Source organism: Electrophorus electricus, chromosome 7 (genome assembly GCF_041902795.1).
Source record: "Electrophorus electricus isolate QZ-2024a chromosome 7, ASM4190279v1, whole genome shotgun sequence".
In the NCBI taxonomy this organism is placed as follows: Eukaryota; Metazoa; Chordata; class Actinopteri; order Gymnotiformes; family Gymnotidae; genus Electrophorus; species Electrophorus electricus.
Window position 1 is genome coordinate 1,415,001 of NC_137503.1, and position 17,843 is coordinate 1,432,843.

The 17,843-nt window shown below is 45.9% G+C and overlaps 2 protein-coding genes across 4 annotated transcripts in view; both read right to left on the reverse strand.

Moving 5' to 3' along the window:
• Positions 1–1,221, reverse strand: part of rad54l (RAD54 like) — a 9,433-nt gene extending 8,212 nt beyond the window's left edge. For both annotated transcript variants that reach the window (XM_027024932.3, XM_027024931.3), the window contains exons 1-5: positions 852–1,221; positions 685–768; positions 480–593; positions 340–400; positions 1–72 (exon numbers count right to left, since the gene is read on the reverse strand). The exon at positions 1–72 is cut by the window's left edge. In XM_027024932.3, the coding sequence (XP_026880733.2) occupies positions 1–72; positions 340–400; positions 480–593; positions 685–768; positions 852–854 (334 nt within the window). In that variant the 5' untranslated portion in view covers positions 855–1,221. The remainder of the gene's footprint in view (positions 73–339; positions 401–479; positions 594–684; positions 769–851) is intronic.
• A 1,825-nt stretch (positions 1,222–3,046) lies between these two features.
• artn (artemin) lies at positions 3,047–17,359 on the reverse strand. 2 transcript variants are annotated; one of them, XM_027024921.3, is made up of 4 exons: positions 16,448–17,359; positions 11,677–11,747; positions 8,305–8,467; positions 3,047–6,053 (listed from the first exon to the last, which is right to left on the reverse strand). In XM_027024921.3, exons 1-4 carry the CDS (start codon positions 16,476–16,478, stop codon positions 5,632–5,634), a joined length of 687 nt encoding a protein of 228 aa, XP_026880722.2. In that variant the 5' UTR covers positions 16,479–17,359; the 3' UTR covers positions 3,047–5,631. The 2 variants fall into 2 exon arrangements, with proteins under 2 accessions (XP_026880722.2, XP_081574659.1); XM_081718533.1 differs by lacking the exon at positions 11,677–11,747 and having other exon boundaries at positions 16,448–17,358.
• Between the last annotated feature and the right edge of the window lie 484 nt (positions 17,360–17,843).

Consider the following 17,843-nt stretch of genomic DNA (forward strand, 5'->3'; position numbering starts at 1 on the left):
CTGCAAACGGGTCATGCAACGCCTTTCTGACACCGGACCTTTTCAGTCCCAGAGCACGCAGTCCTAACGGGCCTAGAGAGAGAGAGAGAGAGAGAGCGAGAGAGAGAGAGAGAGAGAGAGAGAGAGAGAGAGAGAGAGAGAGAGAGAAAAAAAGAGAGAGAGAGAGAGAGAGAGAGAGTGTGTGATAGATCACTATTATTAATGGTACTTCTACCTGTACTTCTTAAAATTTCTCCTAAATATGTTCAGACAATGTTTTATCTGACTACACAGTCTGTATTTGAATGATTAATTTATTTGTATTAATTCATGAATTAATTAATGATCAAGCTAAGATACCTGTGTAGTTGGGAATGGGAACCTTAAATGGTCTTGAAAGGATTTGGCGAATGAAAGCCTCCTAGAAGAGCGAACATGGGAAAGGTAGGTGAGCTGCGTCCCTGCGTGTGTGAGGCTCGCGCATAATTCTGTTCTCTTACGTGCTCGTTGGCGTCCACGCACAGAGGCCGGTTGGTCAGCTGGGTCAGGGCTTTCCGGTACGGAGATATGTAACTGTCTCGGGGCTCTTTCTTGTCTTTCTTCTGTTTGGTGGTCTGAAAGACCATGTTCGTAAACACGTGTGAACACTAATAATCCAGCACACATGTAACCAGTGCACTGGTAACTGGTCACCATCACACTTACGGTCTGGGGGTCCCAGTCTTCATCATCGGACGAATCTCCTCTCTGTTTTCTTTTGGCAACTTGACTTGGCGCAAAGCTTCTCCTCTGAAACATCCCACACGGTTTAATGGTTTAAAGGTGTCCCTGGTAACCCTGAAGGCGGAAGAGAGCTACACTAGGCCACTTACCATTGTGTCACACTGCTGGGTCCAGACTGCACTCTGAACAACAGCCCAGTCCGCCCAGTCCGCCCAGTCCTCGGTGGTCACAGGGCTGTAGAGCCAGGACTGTCCAGTTTAAGACTGGGATTGAGATTACGTTGCTATGGTAACCCAGATAGACACCTAGCTAAAGTAACAAGTACGAACGACCTTAGCTAACCTGACATCGATGTCTCTACATCATTACTGCCAGCATGAGTTGTTAATGAATAATAATAGTTTTAATAGGGAGCTAACTGGCTAAGTGTTGATGTTTTAATAATGATAATAACTCTAGTTTTAACAGCGCGCTCTAACTATCTTCTCTTAGCAGTTTTCTGTCCGCCGCCATTTGTTATTGAATATCCCGCGTAGAGTCGGGTGACGCAATTGTACGGGAGCCGGAAAGGGTCCGAGCTCAGATCGCGCAGCAAAAAACGAGTTTGGGCTGATTAGTAAAGTTTAGGATCTATTAGTGCTTTTTTAAAACATCGTTTTAGAATATCTAAGAACAGTCTTTTCAGAGTTGTCAGATTGACCAGGTAGATCAGACTGCTCGACAGTGATAGATAGATAGATAGATAGATAGATAGATAGATAGATAGATAGATAGATAGATAGATAGATAGATAGATAGATAGATAGATAGATAGATAGATAGATAGATAGATAGATAGATAGATAGATAGATAGATAGATAGAATTGTTTATATTCATATATGTCATCAATAATTAGAATGTGAAATTAATTTATAGCAAAAGCAGAAGCACGTCCGTGCTTGAATCTCAAGTTTTACAATCCCAGCTGGACCAGCAGATGGCGAAGTAACCTCATCAGATTACGCCAAACACGAAACGAGGTGTGCAAACACACAGCAGTGTAAAGGCTTTTTAAAACGTGGCTGTGTTTTATATTCCGGTGAGATGAAATATGATCACGCACGACACTGCGTGTATTTCCGTGACGTCGGACGTGCTTCAAGGCTGCACCCTACGAGCTTCATGCTGTTGTTATCCCTGCAGTGTGGATGAGGACGTGAAGGGGTCCTTCATGAGCAAGTAACCAGCGATTACTTGACTGACAACTTACTGCGTAGTATTTCCTCGTTTAGTACCTATTTTTAACATTTAAATAAACATTTGTATTCCTGTACCATAATAGACTGTACATTGGTGACAGATCAACTATAATTGAAATACGACCATTTGTTAAGAAACAAACAAGTGAACAAAGAGTGAAAGAAGCTGAAGATGCCCCATGTCAGTTCTGTCCCAACTCACTCCCTGATGGTTCTGTCCAGTACGGCCCACTGTCGGCCATGGTCAGAGCTCACAATCACTGCACTCTGTGCAGTTAAACCACACAGAGTCATGGCATGGGCCCTCTGAGTGCGGTTAACCAACACACAGTCACATCACTGGCCCTCTGAGTGTGGTTAACCAAAACAAAGTCACGTCACAGACCCTCTGAGTGCGGTTAACCCAAACACAGTCACGTCACTGGCCCTGTGAGTGTGAGTAACCCACACAGCCATGTCACAGACCCTCTGAGGGTGGTTAATCCAAACACAGTCATGTCACTGGCCCTCTGATTGTAGTGAACCCACACACAGTCACATCACTGGCTCTCTGAGTGCGTTTAACCAACACACAGTCATGTCACAGGCCCTCTGAGTGCGGTTAACCCAAACACAGTCCCATCACAGGCCCTCTGAGTGCGGTTGACTGAAACGCAGTCATGCTAATGCTGCCCACTGCCCAGATAGTGCAGGGACACCTTTTTTTTGTCTCTCCTGAGGGCTCGCTCTGGAGTCCTGGGTGAGAAGAGGTCTTATCTCCCCAGCCATTTGAAGGCACGCTGAAGGGAGGCTGACGGTGTTTGGATAAGGGAGCAGTGGTCCAGTGTACTGGTTTACAGAGACATGGTGAACGACAGGTTCTCCTCTCTTCAGTCGGTTTCGTGGAAACTCCTCCTTCAACCAAACTCCAGATCAAAGTGGTTGCTTTAAACCAAATTCTGAACATTCTTTCCTGTTGCCACAGAGACTATAAACAAACCCACACAGAAGGTTTCATGTCCTGTTACAGGTTCTTTAGTCAGTCTTGAGCAGAAGCTGAGATGTTATCACAAACGCTCAGAAACATATCAAGATTTCTTTCTCATTTACAAAACTTTATTCCTTTATTACAGGAGTGAAATACAAAAATAAAATTTAAGAGATTTTACAGGAGCTGAAGATACAATGGAACAACAACAACAATAATAATAACAACAATAATAATAATGGCTTTTTAAAACTCAAAGTAGAACTTCTGGATAGAATTTACATAACCTTTGGGGTTGCATGTGTTTCCACATAAAAACAACTGTAAACATGCTGATGTGGTTATCTCATAAAGAGAGAGAGAGAGAGTGTGTGTGTGTGTGTGTGTGTGTGTGTGTGTGTGTGTGTGTGTGTGTGTGTGTGTGTTTGTGTGTGTGTGTTATAAAGAGAATGAGAAAATGAGCACAGGACTGGTCAAAATTTTCTTTCTTATTAAATATTTATCTACAGTACAAAAGCTCATAACACAAAATTTCCTTCCCTATCTGTAATAATGTTTTTATTGTTTATAGCCCCCAAGGAAAAATATGAGTAATAAAATCAAGATACATGCTCTATTCATAAATAATAACCATCTGATAATTATGAGGACAAGCATATGAAAACCACAATAAATAGATAAGTTATGAATAATTAAAGCTCTCCCCTAATGTAAGCAGTAGATGCTCGGCACCCAGTGGGGAAAAGGCCAGAGTCATTCAGACCGTCCTGACAGCACAGAACACACTGCACTCCTTGGAAACGAGGAGAGAACAGTCCAAAATAACTGCCATGATTAATACACCTTCCTCCTTCACATCTTCACAGGCTCCAGATGAACTGACCAGAGTTGTCTCTCCTCCTCTACCGAGCAGCACAGAGGGAGTTTTTCCTCGTCACAGTCGCTCTTGGCTCGCTCACTGGCAGCTTGGACCAGGACGTTTGTAAAGCTGCTTTGTGACAACAGCTGTTTTTTTTTTTTGTTTTTTTTTAAAGCATTACATAAATAAATTTGATTCCCTCCACTTGCAGTAGTGGCTGGAGAGGCTTCGCAAGGGAGGTGTGGCGGAGGGCTGAGAATGCACCTCACGGCGTCTGAACTCCACCGCCTGCAGACAGAGCGGAGGCAGCTCTTCCTGACCAGAGTCCTGAGAATATAGTTTAGGAATAACTCCAAAACTAGTGATCAAATGTCTTTTTCTGAATTATTTTTCTACACCTGGAACATGTGGCAATTTGGAGAGCGCATTATGTATGTCTGATGCCATGTGATATATGAAATATCCTTTCGTCATGTTTTCATTGCTAGCATTACATTTTTAGACTACCTCACCAGTCCATTAGCTTACAAATGTCCTTCATGTAATTACAATTATGTGAAATTCATTACAGAGGTGTGTGTGTGTGTGTGTGTGTGTGTGTTTGTGATTATATTGAAATGAACTGAACTGCATCATAAGCAAGATCTATGCTGATCAACCCTTGTTGTACATCTCCTGTTTTTTATCACTTATAGAACGTATCATTCATCTTGATACTTTCACTTTCAGAGGACTTGTGTACATACAACTATATTCACTTTATACTTTAGATTCTATAATTACATGTTATCATTTTTATTGGAATCTGTAATACCCGGTAAACGGTTTCCGTGATCCCAAAAATTAAGCCAGGGAACTTAGATCTTAGTATAAACAAGGCATACGATGCATATAATGACATATATAATGATTAGATCCTACAAGGTCTCAATAGGGAAACAGTTTGGTTATGTTACCGAGTGCACCATCAACAGGAGAGCTGGGACTGACGAAAACGACACAGAAAGGTCAGCGAGGTCAAGAAATAAACTTGCTCAGTGCTGTTCTGGCAAGCGCAACTCCATCAAACCACTGAAAGCAGAACTGGAGTCTTTCTCTGTATTTCTCCAGTTCATGAGCACGGAAAGTCTTTCATAACTACTGTAGTAATATGCAGTTCTCAGCTACTGTCCATCAGGCTGAGAGAAGAGGCTGGGACAAAGCACGGCGGCTCCTGACCGAACCCTGCGCAGGGATTAGTGATGACCGCAGTCTCCGTCAGTCCCTCTGTCCCACAGAGACCATGAGCTCACAAAGAGAACGTCTTAAGCAGATAGAAGTGGAATTCCCTTTTTAGGTAAAATAAATGTGTGTGTGTGTGTGTGTGTGTGTGTGTGTATGTGAGTGTGTGTGTGTGTGTGTGTGTGGAGTATGGAGCTTATGGCAAATTTGGTCTTCCCATTACCAGGACTCATGCTAACTCTCAAAAACATGGCTACAAATTTCCTGTTGTCATGGACTCACTCCCACCCTGCACTTGAGGGAGAGAGCTCAAAGACCAGTTCTGCCATACTGGTTCATCTCCGCCTGATCTCAACCAGTTCCTATACCACACAGCAACAGGGGTGATCTCTCTCAACTCTTTTCACACTCTGAGCAGAGCGTTGAACATCTCTGCCAGGCAGCGGAAGCTGATGTTGAGATTCCCACTTATGTGTCTCCCTGCCATAATCCTCGGAAGTCATGGCTTCCTGGATCTTCACCCTGCTGTACTGCAGAGCCTTGCTGGCCGAGCTGAGGCCCCCACCAGAGACGAGCGTGGAGAGAACCCGGCTCCCCCTTCTCCCTCCGTCCTCGAGACTCTGATTGGTTCGTCCGGGCGTCTTATCCCACACAGCTACAGTTAGCGGCAGAGAGCCAACGTATGGTCTGCCAGCTGGCGCGAGCGTCCATGAAGGAGACGGTCTCGAAGCGGGTGGGACGGCAGCAGGGCCCGGTGCTCACCTCCCGGCCCCCGACGCCCCCGCCGGCCTCCAGGACGCGGAGTGCCAGGTCATAGTTGGTGCGGGAGCTCGCACACGCCCCTGCACAGTACTTAAACAGCACGATCTCGTCCGAGTCGTAACCCAGGCCCAAGTCGCGCACACGGAGCTGCTTCTTCTCCAGACGGCAGTCCCCATCGCCGCGGTGTCGCTTGCGCCCCCTGTGGCCCTTGCGGGGGCGGGGCTTCCGGGACGGGGAGGGGTCTGCCGGAGTGCGTTGCCACCTGCTCCTGTATGCCTCACCTTCCTCCACCAATGATGTGTCTAGGAGAGCAAGAGCAGAAATGTCAGTCATCCTGATATGTTAATTCTACCTGCACAAAGCGGGGTTGGTTCACATAATCGCGTAGACTGAGACTAATCAGACACTGTATTTATGTCCGGGGATATAATGTCACCCTCCCTGTGAGAGGAGGGAGGTGTGTGACGTAATGGAGGCACTCGGAAAGATGCCACACTCACATTACACGTGTTCACAGCTGATAGCGGAGAAGGTGCGTGACAGCGAATCAGTGTGAAATTCCAGTGTTTATCAGCACACCACTGAAGGGCTGGACAGTAATCGGCAGCCTCTGTTACTCTGTCCCTCTGTGAAGGACGGCAACGATACCGTGATCGGTAGCTCGGTTCCACACACACACTCGGTGGGCAAGTCGCGTCTTGCGTTATCACAGCGGGTGAGGGTAAAAACAGAGAGATGAAAGTCTCTCCCAAGGGCAAAGACAGAGGTAATTAGCTCTCTGAAACCACTCCTGAATTCTGCTGTGTCAAAACCTGTCAAAAGGAAGTCATTCTGTCCATACTGCCTACATTCAGAAGCAGAAAAAAGTGGCCATTATAAACACATTTTATGTTTATTAGCAGCACATACTGGACCATTCTCTGTGCCTTTAGAGGGAACTCCCAGAGATTTCATACTGCCAAAAATAATGGCCATAAAAATAAAACCGACACCATCTCTGATTAGGGTCAGCTCTGGGGGTAAAGGCACAAACATCTGGACACATCTGGATTTATTTAGAAGGGAAAATAGGAACATATTCTTAGCTTCGTATCGTAATAACTAACCTAACATGTTTAATTTACCCGAGGGATTGGGGAACAGGATCAAACACGATGGCATCCAAACGAAAATAGCAACAGTGTCCAAGGGAGAGATGTCTCAAGTGGATAATAGCCACTCAGGCCAGGAAGCGGGCTCATGTGGGCCAGAACACGGGCTCACATGGACCAGGATGTGGGTCAGGATGCAGGCTCATATGTGCTATGACACGGGCGAGGACGTGGGTTCACGTGGGTTCATCGTAAATAGTTATTACGATACGAAGCTAAGAATATGTTCCTATTTTCCCTTCTAAATAAATCCAGATGTGTCCAGAGGACGTGGGTTCACGTGGGCCCGGACGTGGGCCCACGTGTGCCAGGACGTATGCTTCCATGGGCCAGGATGTGGGCCAAGCCGTGGACTCACATCGGCCAGGACGTCAGCCAGGACGTGGGCTCACATGTGCATGGACACAGGCTCACGTGGGCTAGGACATGGGTCAGGACGTGGGCTCATGTGGGCCAGGATGTGGGCCAGAACACGGGCCAGGATGTGGGCTCCCATGGGCCAGGACACGGGCCCGGACGTGGGCTCATGTGTGCCAGGATGCGGACTCACGTGGGCCAGAATGTAGGCCAGAACATGGGCTCACGTGCCAGGACATGAACTCCCATGGTGGGCCAGGACATGGGCCAGGACGTACGCTCACATGGGCCAGGACGTGGGCTTACGTTGGCCAAGACGTGGGCCAGGACGTTGGCTCACAAGTGCCTGGACACGGGATCACGTAGGCCAGGACATGGGCCAGGACGTTGGCTCACATTGGCCAGGACGCAGGCTCACGCGGGCCAGGATGTGGGCCAGAACACGGGCTCACGCGGGCCAGGATGCAGGCTCACGCGAGCCAGGCCATGGGATCACGTGCCTGTGACCCTCCAGACCTTCCGCAGCTGGACAATAACGTCAGCACCACCAAACAATTCTGTTCAGTTTCTACCACGTTTATCAGCAAGCAGACAAACTGTTTGAAGTTAATATAAAAAATTAAGTTATGACTGCATTTTAAATTACATTTACATTTATGCCATTTAGGTGACACTTTTACCCAAAGCCAATTCAAATTAAAATGTAAACGTCTAGAACGACAGTTTTTATTTACAGTTTAGCTGGAACAGTAAATTCAGTCACAGGTCACAAATTCAGGACTTCAAGTGTTTATAGATGTGACCAATCAACCCTGCAGGACTTCAAGTGTTTATAGATGTGACCAATCAACCCTGCAGGACTTCAAGTGTTTATAGATGTAACCAATCAACCCTGCTCTTTTGATTTATGTAAATTTGCCAGAGAGGCAACTTGTTAATAAATTGGATTTGATTTGATTTGAACTTGGTTACCCAAAACAAATTAGTTTAACATCAACAAAGAAAGAGTGGAGAGGTGGAGGAGGACATGGTTGATGAGACTTACCATGCAGGGCAGCCCAGGGAGGTCTACTGCCCCGGGACAGGTGGCGTTGTACAGCCATGCTGCCCCAGGTGCTGAGACCACTAGGGGGCGATGCTTGTCTCCCTTCTGCAGGAATCCACCCGTCAGCTACACCCAGCAGGCACACACACACGAAGAGCATCACCTGTAAACACATTCAATCACACACACACACAGGCGTGTTCAGAACTGTTTGTTCTCACGACTCTCTCCCAGAATTGCCACCACTACCTGCCCTCCCACTGCAGTGCTTAGCCAACACTGTATCAGCTCTTCCCACCACTGCCTGCCCTCCCACTGCAGTGCTTAGCCAACACTGTATAAGCTCTTCCCACCACTGCCTGCCCTCCCACTGCAGTGCTTAGCCAACACTGTATCAGCTCTTCCCACCACTAACTGCCCTCCCACTGCAGTGCTTAGCCAACACTGTATCAGCTCTTCCCACCACTGCCTGCCCTCCCACTGCAGTGCTTAGCCAACACTGTATCAGCTCTTCCCACCACTGCCTGCCCTCCCACTGCAGTGCTTAGCCAACACTGTATCAGCTCTTCCCACCACTGCCTGCCCTCCCACTGCAGTGCTTAGCCAACACTGTATCAGCTCTTCCCACCACTAACTGCCCTCCCACTGCAGTGCTTAGCCAACACTGTATCAGCTCTTCCCACCACTGCCTGCCCTCCCACTGCAGTGCTTAGCCAACACTGTATCAGCTCTTCCCACCACTAACTGCCCTCCCACTGCAGTGCTTAGCCAACACTGTATCAGCTCTTCCCACCACTGCCTGCCCTCCCACTGCAGTGCTTAGCCAACACTGTATCAGCTCTTCCCACCACTAACTGCCCTCCCACTGCAGTGCTTAGCCAACACTGTATCAGCTCTTCCCACCACTGCCTGCCCTCCCACTGCAGTGCTTAGCCAATGTCTGTTAACTAGCAGCAGTCAAACGCATGCACATGAGGGGGGGTGACATCACTTCCGCTCCTCAGGGAGTTCTGCAGGATATGTAAACATCTCAGAGATTCGTACCTACACAAACAAAACAAGTATGCTTCTAGAAGACAGCACAGCTATGGATCATGAGGCCAGAGGTGAACTCATAGCTGATGGACTGTCACGGTTGGTCCCTCCTGTTGTCCGTCTCTATGGTTTCCTTGTCTCATGTTTCACTTCTCCAGTCCTTGTTTTGGTTTTCCCTGTTCAGTATTTGCACCTGTGCCTTATTTAGTGTTCATTAGTTCAAGTATTTAAACCCTGTCATGGTCGCTGTGTCTTGGCTGTTCATTGATGGTGGAATGTTTGTTTGAATGTTTTTCGAAGTCTGTGTTTGTTAGCCCGCGTGTTATCTTAACCGTTTGTGTTGATCCTGGCCTTCGTGTTTCCTAGTCTGTTGTAGCCTGCTTCCCTTATTTGCCTTTGTGTGTTTTTTTGTGTTTATATTGTATCCCCGTACTATGTATTGGCTACAAACCCTAGAAACCAACTACACAGACGGGACTCCATATGAAACCCTTCACCACTACACAAACCAGCCATATGTACTGAACATTTCCATAAAAACCATACCAAACCAGCCATATGTACTGAACATTTCCATAAAATCCCTGACTATATTATAAACTATATCTGTGATCCTTATTTTTGGACTATGAATTATGGTTGTTGACTGTTCTCATTATTATTTGATTGTGTATTCTAAACTGCACATTTATGTGAGCAGTAGTTGAACTATGATCAAGTGTCCCTCACACACGTAAGTGTATGGAGCCAAAGAGAGTTCACCTGGTGGAGCAGGTACAGCACAGAGAAAGTAACATCAGTCACAGGTTTGAGTCTTAGGCAGTACAACTACTCTTATGATGATTTATATGTGAGTCGCTTTGGATAAGTGTCTGCCAACTCTTTAAAATGTAATGTGAAAGTGAATGAACCTCCATGGCTGGTTTGGTTGAGACTGAGCATCTTAATGGACAAACAGCAAACTCTTCCAAACTGTGATGCTCACTGTGAAGCCAGTGCATGACATACAGACTGTAACTTTTAGGATGTAGAAAAATTGTTCTAGAAGAGTCAACAGGTGCAGCACAAGTTTGACAGATCCAACAATGCTGTACCTGCAAAGAGAAGGAAACAACACAGGCTGTTTGTGTGTGTGTGTGTGTGTGTGTGAGAGAGAGAGAGAGAGAGAGAGAGAGAGAGAGAGAGTTTGTGTGTGTGTGATGAGTATCTGTCAAATGCTCTAAGTTTACATAACAGCAGTACCAACACACCTGATCCAACAGTAGTACAGTGTTTCCCAGTACCAACACATCTGAGTGTGTGGTGTGTGGTGTGCTGGCATGAGTCTAGAGCAGTGATACTGACATGGTTAACACACATTGAACATGTGTGAACAGCCGGAGAGCTGACTGTAGTCTCAGTACTGTACACAGATAACGCGTTTCCTACAAAGTGTGTAATCTAATGAGCAGGTACATGCATGAGCGACTGTGTTATAATGCTGCTGTTAAAATAATAAACATTTGTGTAAAGGGTCAGAGAAGAGCTGAACCCTTCTCAGTTCCAGCAGTCCTTGCAAATTACAAATTGTGTTTGTTACATAAACCATGCAAGACATGTGTGGCGGCCTGCACTCTGAGCTACTTACTACCAGAACCCATCCAGCGGCTCCAGGTCTGCACTCCGGAGTAGACAGGATCCCATCCATGCAACAGCTGTTCTGACTCTCTGGAATAACTCGCCTTGCCTTGGACTGCTCAACCTTCAGGGTTTTTTTAACTTCAATGCTGAACACACAACTCTCTTTGGCATTTAACTCCAGCTTAACTGGTGTAGCGTGTGTAACTATTTTACAGTGTGTTGTTTTAAGATTTAGCTTTTACTGTCATGATTATATCTGTTTTACATTATGATAATTTTAATACTATGATAATATTTAATATTATATATTAATATTGAGTGCATCATTTTGGACAATGACCGGTGCTATAAAAACACATTTTTTCTTGTCATGCTGACATCAGCTTCCACTCCCCACATCGTCCTCTGTCCTCTCCATCTTTTTTATCACTCAAGTAACACCCAACACCTGAGTGAGACACTGTGGAGTAAATATTTCAGAGCTGCTTGCTCTATGAGTTGATGAGGTGTGTCTGATCAGGACATTCCAATCCTAGAGGAAGTGCATCACTCCAGCACGCACACGCACACACACACACACAAATGCCCTGCCTGAACTCATTGATACTTTGACATACATCATTTCACAGATGTAAAGAGTAAGGATCTTTGTTTGAGTTTTCTCACTCGTGTATCTGTGAGTGTGTGTGTGTGTGTGTGTGTGTGTGACATGCTCACCTTCCAACACCTCAGGTGACACTGGGCAGATGTTGAAAAGGGACACTCCTGATTCCACCACCTCTTGCCATCTAGGGCCAAAATCATGGCAGAAATCAAAACCGAATTCAGGGCAGAAATCAGAGCACTCTGGTTAAATGTCTGCATGCCGTGTGATACAAATTCAGGCACAGTTTTAACAGCCACTGAAAATATGACAACAGAGGCACATTGTATCAAATATTATTTGATTATAACAGACGCTTAAACATGAGGACGCCTGTCCAGTCACAACCACCATGACAGGAAGCTCTGCTCTGAACTCAAGTGTTTGTGTGAAGCATTGCAACACAAAGTGGTTAGGACCTGTAGCTGCCACGCTACAATAAAGCGTTTTTACAACCCTGTCCGTCCAATAAATAACAGACATCTCTGTCTTCCTCTGCCTGTTTACTTCAGCAGGAAATCCATCGACATTTAAACATTCCTTTGCGTCTGTGATCAATGTCCAATTTTTTTGTTTTTCAATTAACGTCATTTTCACCCCCACACACAGCAGTCTGCTGCATGACTGCTCTTAATAGATGTACCGGTTTACGGGTAGGTTTACGGGTAGGTATACGGGTAGGTTTACGGGTAGGGTAGGTATACGGGTAGGTTTACGGGTAGGTATACGGGTAGGTTTACGGGTAGGGTAGGTATACGGGTAGGTTTACGGGTAGGGTAGGTATACGGGTAGGTTTACGGGTAGGGTAGGTATACGGGTAGGTATACGGGTAGGGTAGGTATACGGGTAGGTTGTGACATTAATAGTAGCATCAATGAGTTATTGTTATTGTAAGATGATCTTGAGCTTTCAACATCATTTTTTAAAACAACTATGTGGCTAAAAATAACCCAGTGAGACAGAAAGTTTACTGTCCAGTGTAACGCCACAGCGACTGGCGAAGAGGGTCCAGAGTTTCCTTACAGCGTCTGCAGGTACCTGAATGAAATGATGTGGAAACCAAACCCAACACCCACATGTCAGCTGGGACAGTACAGTTACAGCAGCACAGCGCTATAAGTGCAATTACTATGGCTGTGTGTTTAGGTCCCACTCTCATAAAACCAACACATGTGCACCTCAGAAAATGTAAATGACAAGACAATTTGCAATGTTCAGTACATGCAGCTCTAACTCTTCTGTTACTCTGAAAGCAGATCTGCTGAAACACAGCCTGATCAGGACAAACTCAAAATATTCCAATTACAAAGCATACAATTCTGCCTGAACACAATTTGAGTAATTGAGGGTTAAAAGTCTTGCTCAGTGGCCCAAGAGTGGCAACTTGGCAGTGGTGGGACTTGAACTACCAACCATCTGAGTACTAGTCAATTACATTAACCACTGAACTACCACTACCACATATTTTGGGCTGGTCTTTATAAGCATTACAGCTAGACACACAAAAACTGAATATGTGTTGCAAACATGAAGTGTGTATGTAAAATGAACCGCAGAACTGCTCTGGTGAATAGAACGCAATGTAATGGCATGTTTGAGCTGAGAGACTGTGAGCAAAAAAACCCTCCAAAGTGCGCCATCAGAAACTGTCAGCAGTTAGAGTTAGTTACTCATCTACACAAATGATCGGGAAAAAAGAGACAGAAGAAATACACCAACATATGCTGTTTATTTACCAACAGATGGCCTCCATTAAATTACCCCACTAAACCTACATAAACATGACAGAGGGAGAAAGGGAGGGAGAGAGAGAGGGGGGGGAGTGAAAGAGTGAGAGTGAGAGGGAGAGAGAGAGGGAGAAAGAGTGAGAGGGAGAGAGAGGGAGAGAGAGAGAGGGGGGGGAGAGTGAGAGGGGGAGAGAGAGGGAGAAAGAGTGAGAGAGAGAGAGAGAGGGAGAGAGAGAGAGAGAGTGAAAGAGTAAGAGGGAGAGAGAGAGAGAAAGAGGGAGAGGGAGAGAGAGAGAGGGAGAGATTGAGAGAGAGAGAGTGAGAGGGAGAGAGAGGGAGAGAGAGAGAGAGAGAGAGAGATGTAAGCATACTTCTGCAGCTCAGTCGACCTTCAGAGAGATGAACTCCCGTGTGAAGAACATATTCTAGATTTCTTTTCAAATTTTACATATGAAGAGGTTTCGGTTTCTGTTTCCTCAGTGTGTATTAGTGTGGCAGTCCGGGACACTCAGCCTGTCAGTCTTTCTTTGGTTCTACAACTTTATCCTGAACTTCTCTACCTCCTCCCCTCTCTCTTTTTTACTCGCATATCTCTAAGACTATAAAAAAGTGAAAGATTATATCCTGGGTCACAGTGGGTCATTTCTGGGTGACCAGTGAGTGTGTGAGTCAGTGCGTGAGTGTGTATAATAGAAGGAATCACGCGGCATCTTACAGTTCCATAGATGACAGGAACAGACCACAAACACACACTTTTGTGTGTGTGTGTGTGTGTGTGTGTGTGTGAGAGAGAGAGAGAGAGAGAGAGAGAGAGAGAGAGAGAGGGAGAGAGAGAGAGAGAGAGAGGGAGAGAGAGAGAGAGAGAGAGAGAGAGAGAGGGAGAGAGTGAGACATGCGTTATGGGACAGTCTCGTCTGTTTAGTCTGATGTGATTCTAGTGCTGTGTTGGTACATTTTGGACTGATGCGACATTTCTCCATCTCTTTGGCTTCAGATGGGAGCCGTCCCTGCTAAGTTAAGGTGTGCCTCCCCAGCGCTGGCACCCTCTCTGTGCGTCAGGGAGAGCTGCTCACATGTGGCATGGTTTAAGAAACTGATGAATAACAACCATTATTACAACCACTCCACATTTCACAAGCTCCAAACATATGGAATTGGAGCCCTTTTTTTTTAAAACGTAATTTCCGTTTCTGATCAACAGCACATTTGCACTTTCACATTCAGTCCAAATGCTGATTCAGCCTACCAGCCAGTTAGCAAGTCCTGCGTGAGTGTTATGCACTGGAACTGGAACTAATGAAGAGGTTACATGCAAACACAAACTCAAAAGGCCTCAGATTAACTACCAGATTAACCTCGGATTAAATACCAGATTAGCCCCATATTAACAACCTCGACGAGATCAAAATCGTTTAGATAAAACTCGAATCACTTTCCTGTTCAAGTATTAGGCTACCCAGAAATGTTTCCTCACAGCGCTGGATATGTTAGAAATCACAGGAGAAATTATTTTTTCCCCCAAACTCTGTATATAACATGCAAGATGCTTGATGTGCATGAAATGAAGTGACTTTTTAAATGTTTTCACACTCATACACCCACACAACAGCACACTTTCGGTGTCCCTGTCCCGTTCATGTTTGTCTTTGACCTTGTAGGTCTTTAGATGGCAGGTAGCTGAGAGCATCAGGTACTCTGTAAAATGAAATTACTCTGTAAAATTAGACGCAGTACTAATGCGAGAAGTTCAGATGTGCCGTCTGGGCTCCTTCAGATCCTTTAGTCATAAAAGCCACAACAACCTGTAAACAGAGTAACTAATACTGAGGTTGCAGCACTGACTGCATCTCGACAAACAAACAAACAAACAAACCAGATCGGAGAGCTGTTGGGGGCGGCGTTCATAGCGGACTTGTCATTGGTACACCTGATTTAAAAACAACATTACTTTATTTCGCCCATTGCGTTAGACTACCTGACACTAAAGCATTCCCACAGCTAAATATCCATAAATATCCAAACATTCTTAAGATTCTCGCCCGATTCCAAAGGAGAGACACTTTGGGAAGGCGGTGGGGCACGCGCTGTGCGTGATTTGGTCCAGCTTCATGGAGCTGACAAGAAATGGATCGGCGCACCTTCCCAGCTCAGAGCACCAGCGATTCAGCGTTACTAGTCGCTGGAAACGCTCGCCGCGGCACTGATCTGCAGGCGGCTAAACCAAGCACTTTGATCACCCGAAATGAAATCGCACACGGGACAAATCACATCTGATTAAAACTGAAGGGTTATTTCGGGGGACAGGGGACAGCGTAACTCCAGCATTCCCACGCTGCAGCCAGATTTTAGCCTTCATCCCGGGCAAACAGGTTCACCATGCAAGAGGAAAAATGAAGCCCGAAGATGAAAAGTAAAATAGATAAACCCATGTTAAATTCGGATATATCTGAGCTCTTCCCATTTCTCAAGCAGTTCGTTTGCTTGCTTGCTTTTTACTTAGTTGTTTTTTTACAATTACGCTATTAATGAATTTAACTTTGATAAAATTTCAGTGGAGTAAGCCTGCGGCTTCTGAACGGTCCCCGCTGGTGGAGAGTGAGAAGAGCAGCAGGTGTGTATTAGAGAAAAGAGCCTGTTTATTAGAGAAAAGAGCCTGTTTATTAGAGAAAAGAGCCTGTTTATTAGAGAAAAGAGCCTGTTTACTACGGAACCTCAAAAGAAACGGGAGGGGGAGCTCCCAAATGCGCGAGGACATCGCGCAGCCTCGGATGAACGGTGTATCCACGAGTAGTGAAGACAAGTCCCAGTAATTACTAGATCATACAACCTCCCGCCCATGCAAGACATATGTCACGCTGAGCATGTTTAATTAAAAAAAACCTCAGAACTGATAAATACACAGGATATAATTACAATAATCAAATACAATAAATAATAGGATAATACAACAAAAAATAATAATAACCAATTTCAAAACCAACAGTTATGCGATTGCAAAAATTATACAAATGATAAAGACCGAGCACATCACCCATAGATACTATATTAAAACAACAACAAGCACGTGCAGTAAACACATATCTTGAACGTGTTAAACAGCAAGACACGAGCATCTTACCGTTACTGACACATGCGAGCTCTCCGGTCATGGACTTGTGCGTGAAAAGGGAGTTATGAAGGAACTCGCAGCTGCGAACAGTCCCGAGGAGGTGAAACCGTCCTTATTGCGCCCCGCATGCACAGGGGACGGGGGCGCATAATTTAGTCCGTGTTCCAGCAAGACCCTGGCCTCGGTCTGGGTTAGTCTGGATCAGTCTGGGATATTCTGGATTACCGCACACAATCCCCGCAGACGATCAGTCCCAGCACGACTCCTCCTCGCGCCGCTAAACGCAGGAGCTTTTGTGACAAATCAAGTAGCTCGCGCGCATCAGTCTTTAACCCCCGAGGTGTCAAATTCCAACCTCCAGCGCGTGATCCGGCTCTGTGAGCACAGGTTACGGTTTTGTGATAATTGCAGCAGCCAGTGGAATATCACATTCCGCACCGTGCCATTTTCCCCGAGGCTAAACTTCTCGGGTGGATTTTACAGCGCGCGCGCGCTCAAGTATGCGTCGTCTCGTGCTCTGTTTGGAACGCGGGCTCGGAACTTTTCGGCTGCTTTACAGAGCGCGTGTGCGTCCCGCATGACGGCGACACAGCGAGTGTACTGTAACGCACGCGGTAATGGAGCTGCTCTCGTAACTGGAGCTCGGACATGGATCTCCATAGATCTCCACAGATCTCTATAGATCTCCGTATATCTCCGCTGCAATTACGCATCTTTGGGTATGAAACAGGTCAGTAATGATGGGCACGTGCTACTGGGAGTAGGCTCTTATGAAAACGATGAAACACAAACACACATACCAAAGAAATAAAACAACAAACATTTGAAACACACATAATGCATAATTGTAACTGAACTTTACGCATCTTCTTAATAAGAAACGCATTAATGCGCGAAGCGGCCATGAACGAGACCTTGAAATGTCCAGCCTATCAAAGCGAAATCAAACGCAACTGCGATTTCAAGGTCAAATAGCGAGAGAGCGAGGACTGAAGTTTTGGGGCAATAAACACCGCCCCATCGTACTGGAGATTGCGTCAAACCACACCGTGTCACGTTTACATTTAACGCGGCAGATGTCAAAATCAGATTTCAGTGAATGACAGGTAAACAAACAACCCAAGCCAAGGCTGGCAAGATCCTCCGGTAATACCGCCTCTGCTTTAATGTTGAAGTTTCCCACAAACACTGTGGTCTTCCGACTTATCAAGATGGGCAGTGGATCAGACCTGGTCAGGCTGTGGATCAGTGCCGCGGAGCGCAGGCTCGTGTCTGCAGCAGTGAGCCAGACAGGAGATGAAAAAGCTGTGCAGGCCCCATAATGCCTTGTTTGGGCAGCATTGAGCACTCTGTCTCACACTGGACTATATAGTGCGGACCAGAGAGGGAGACTGGCAGCAGGGAG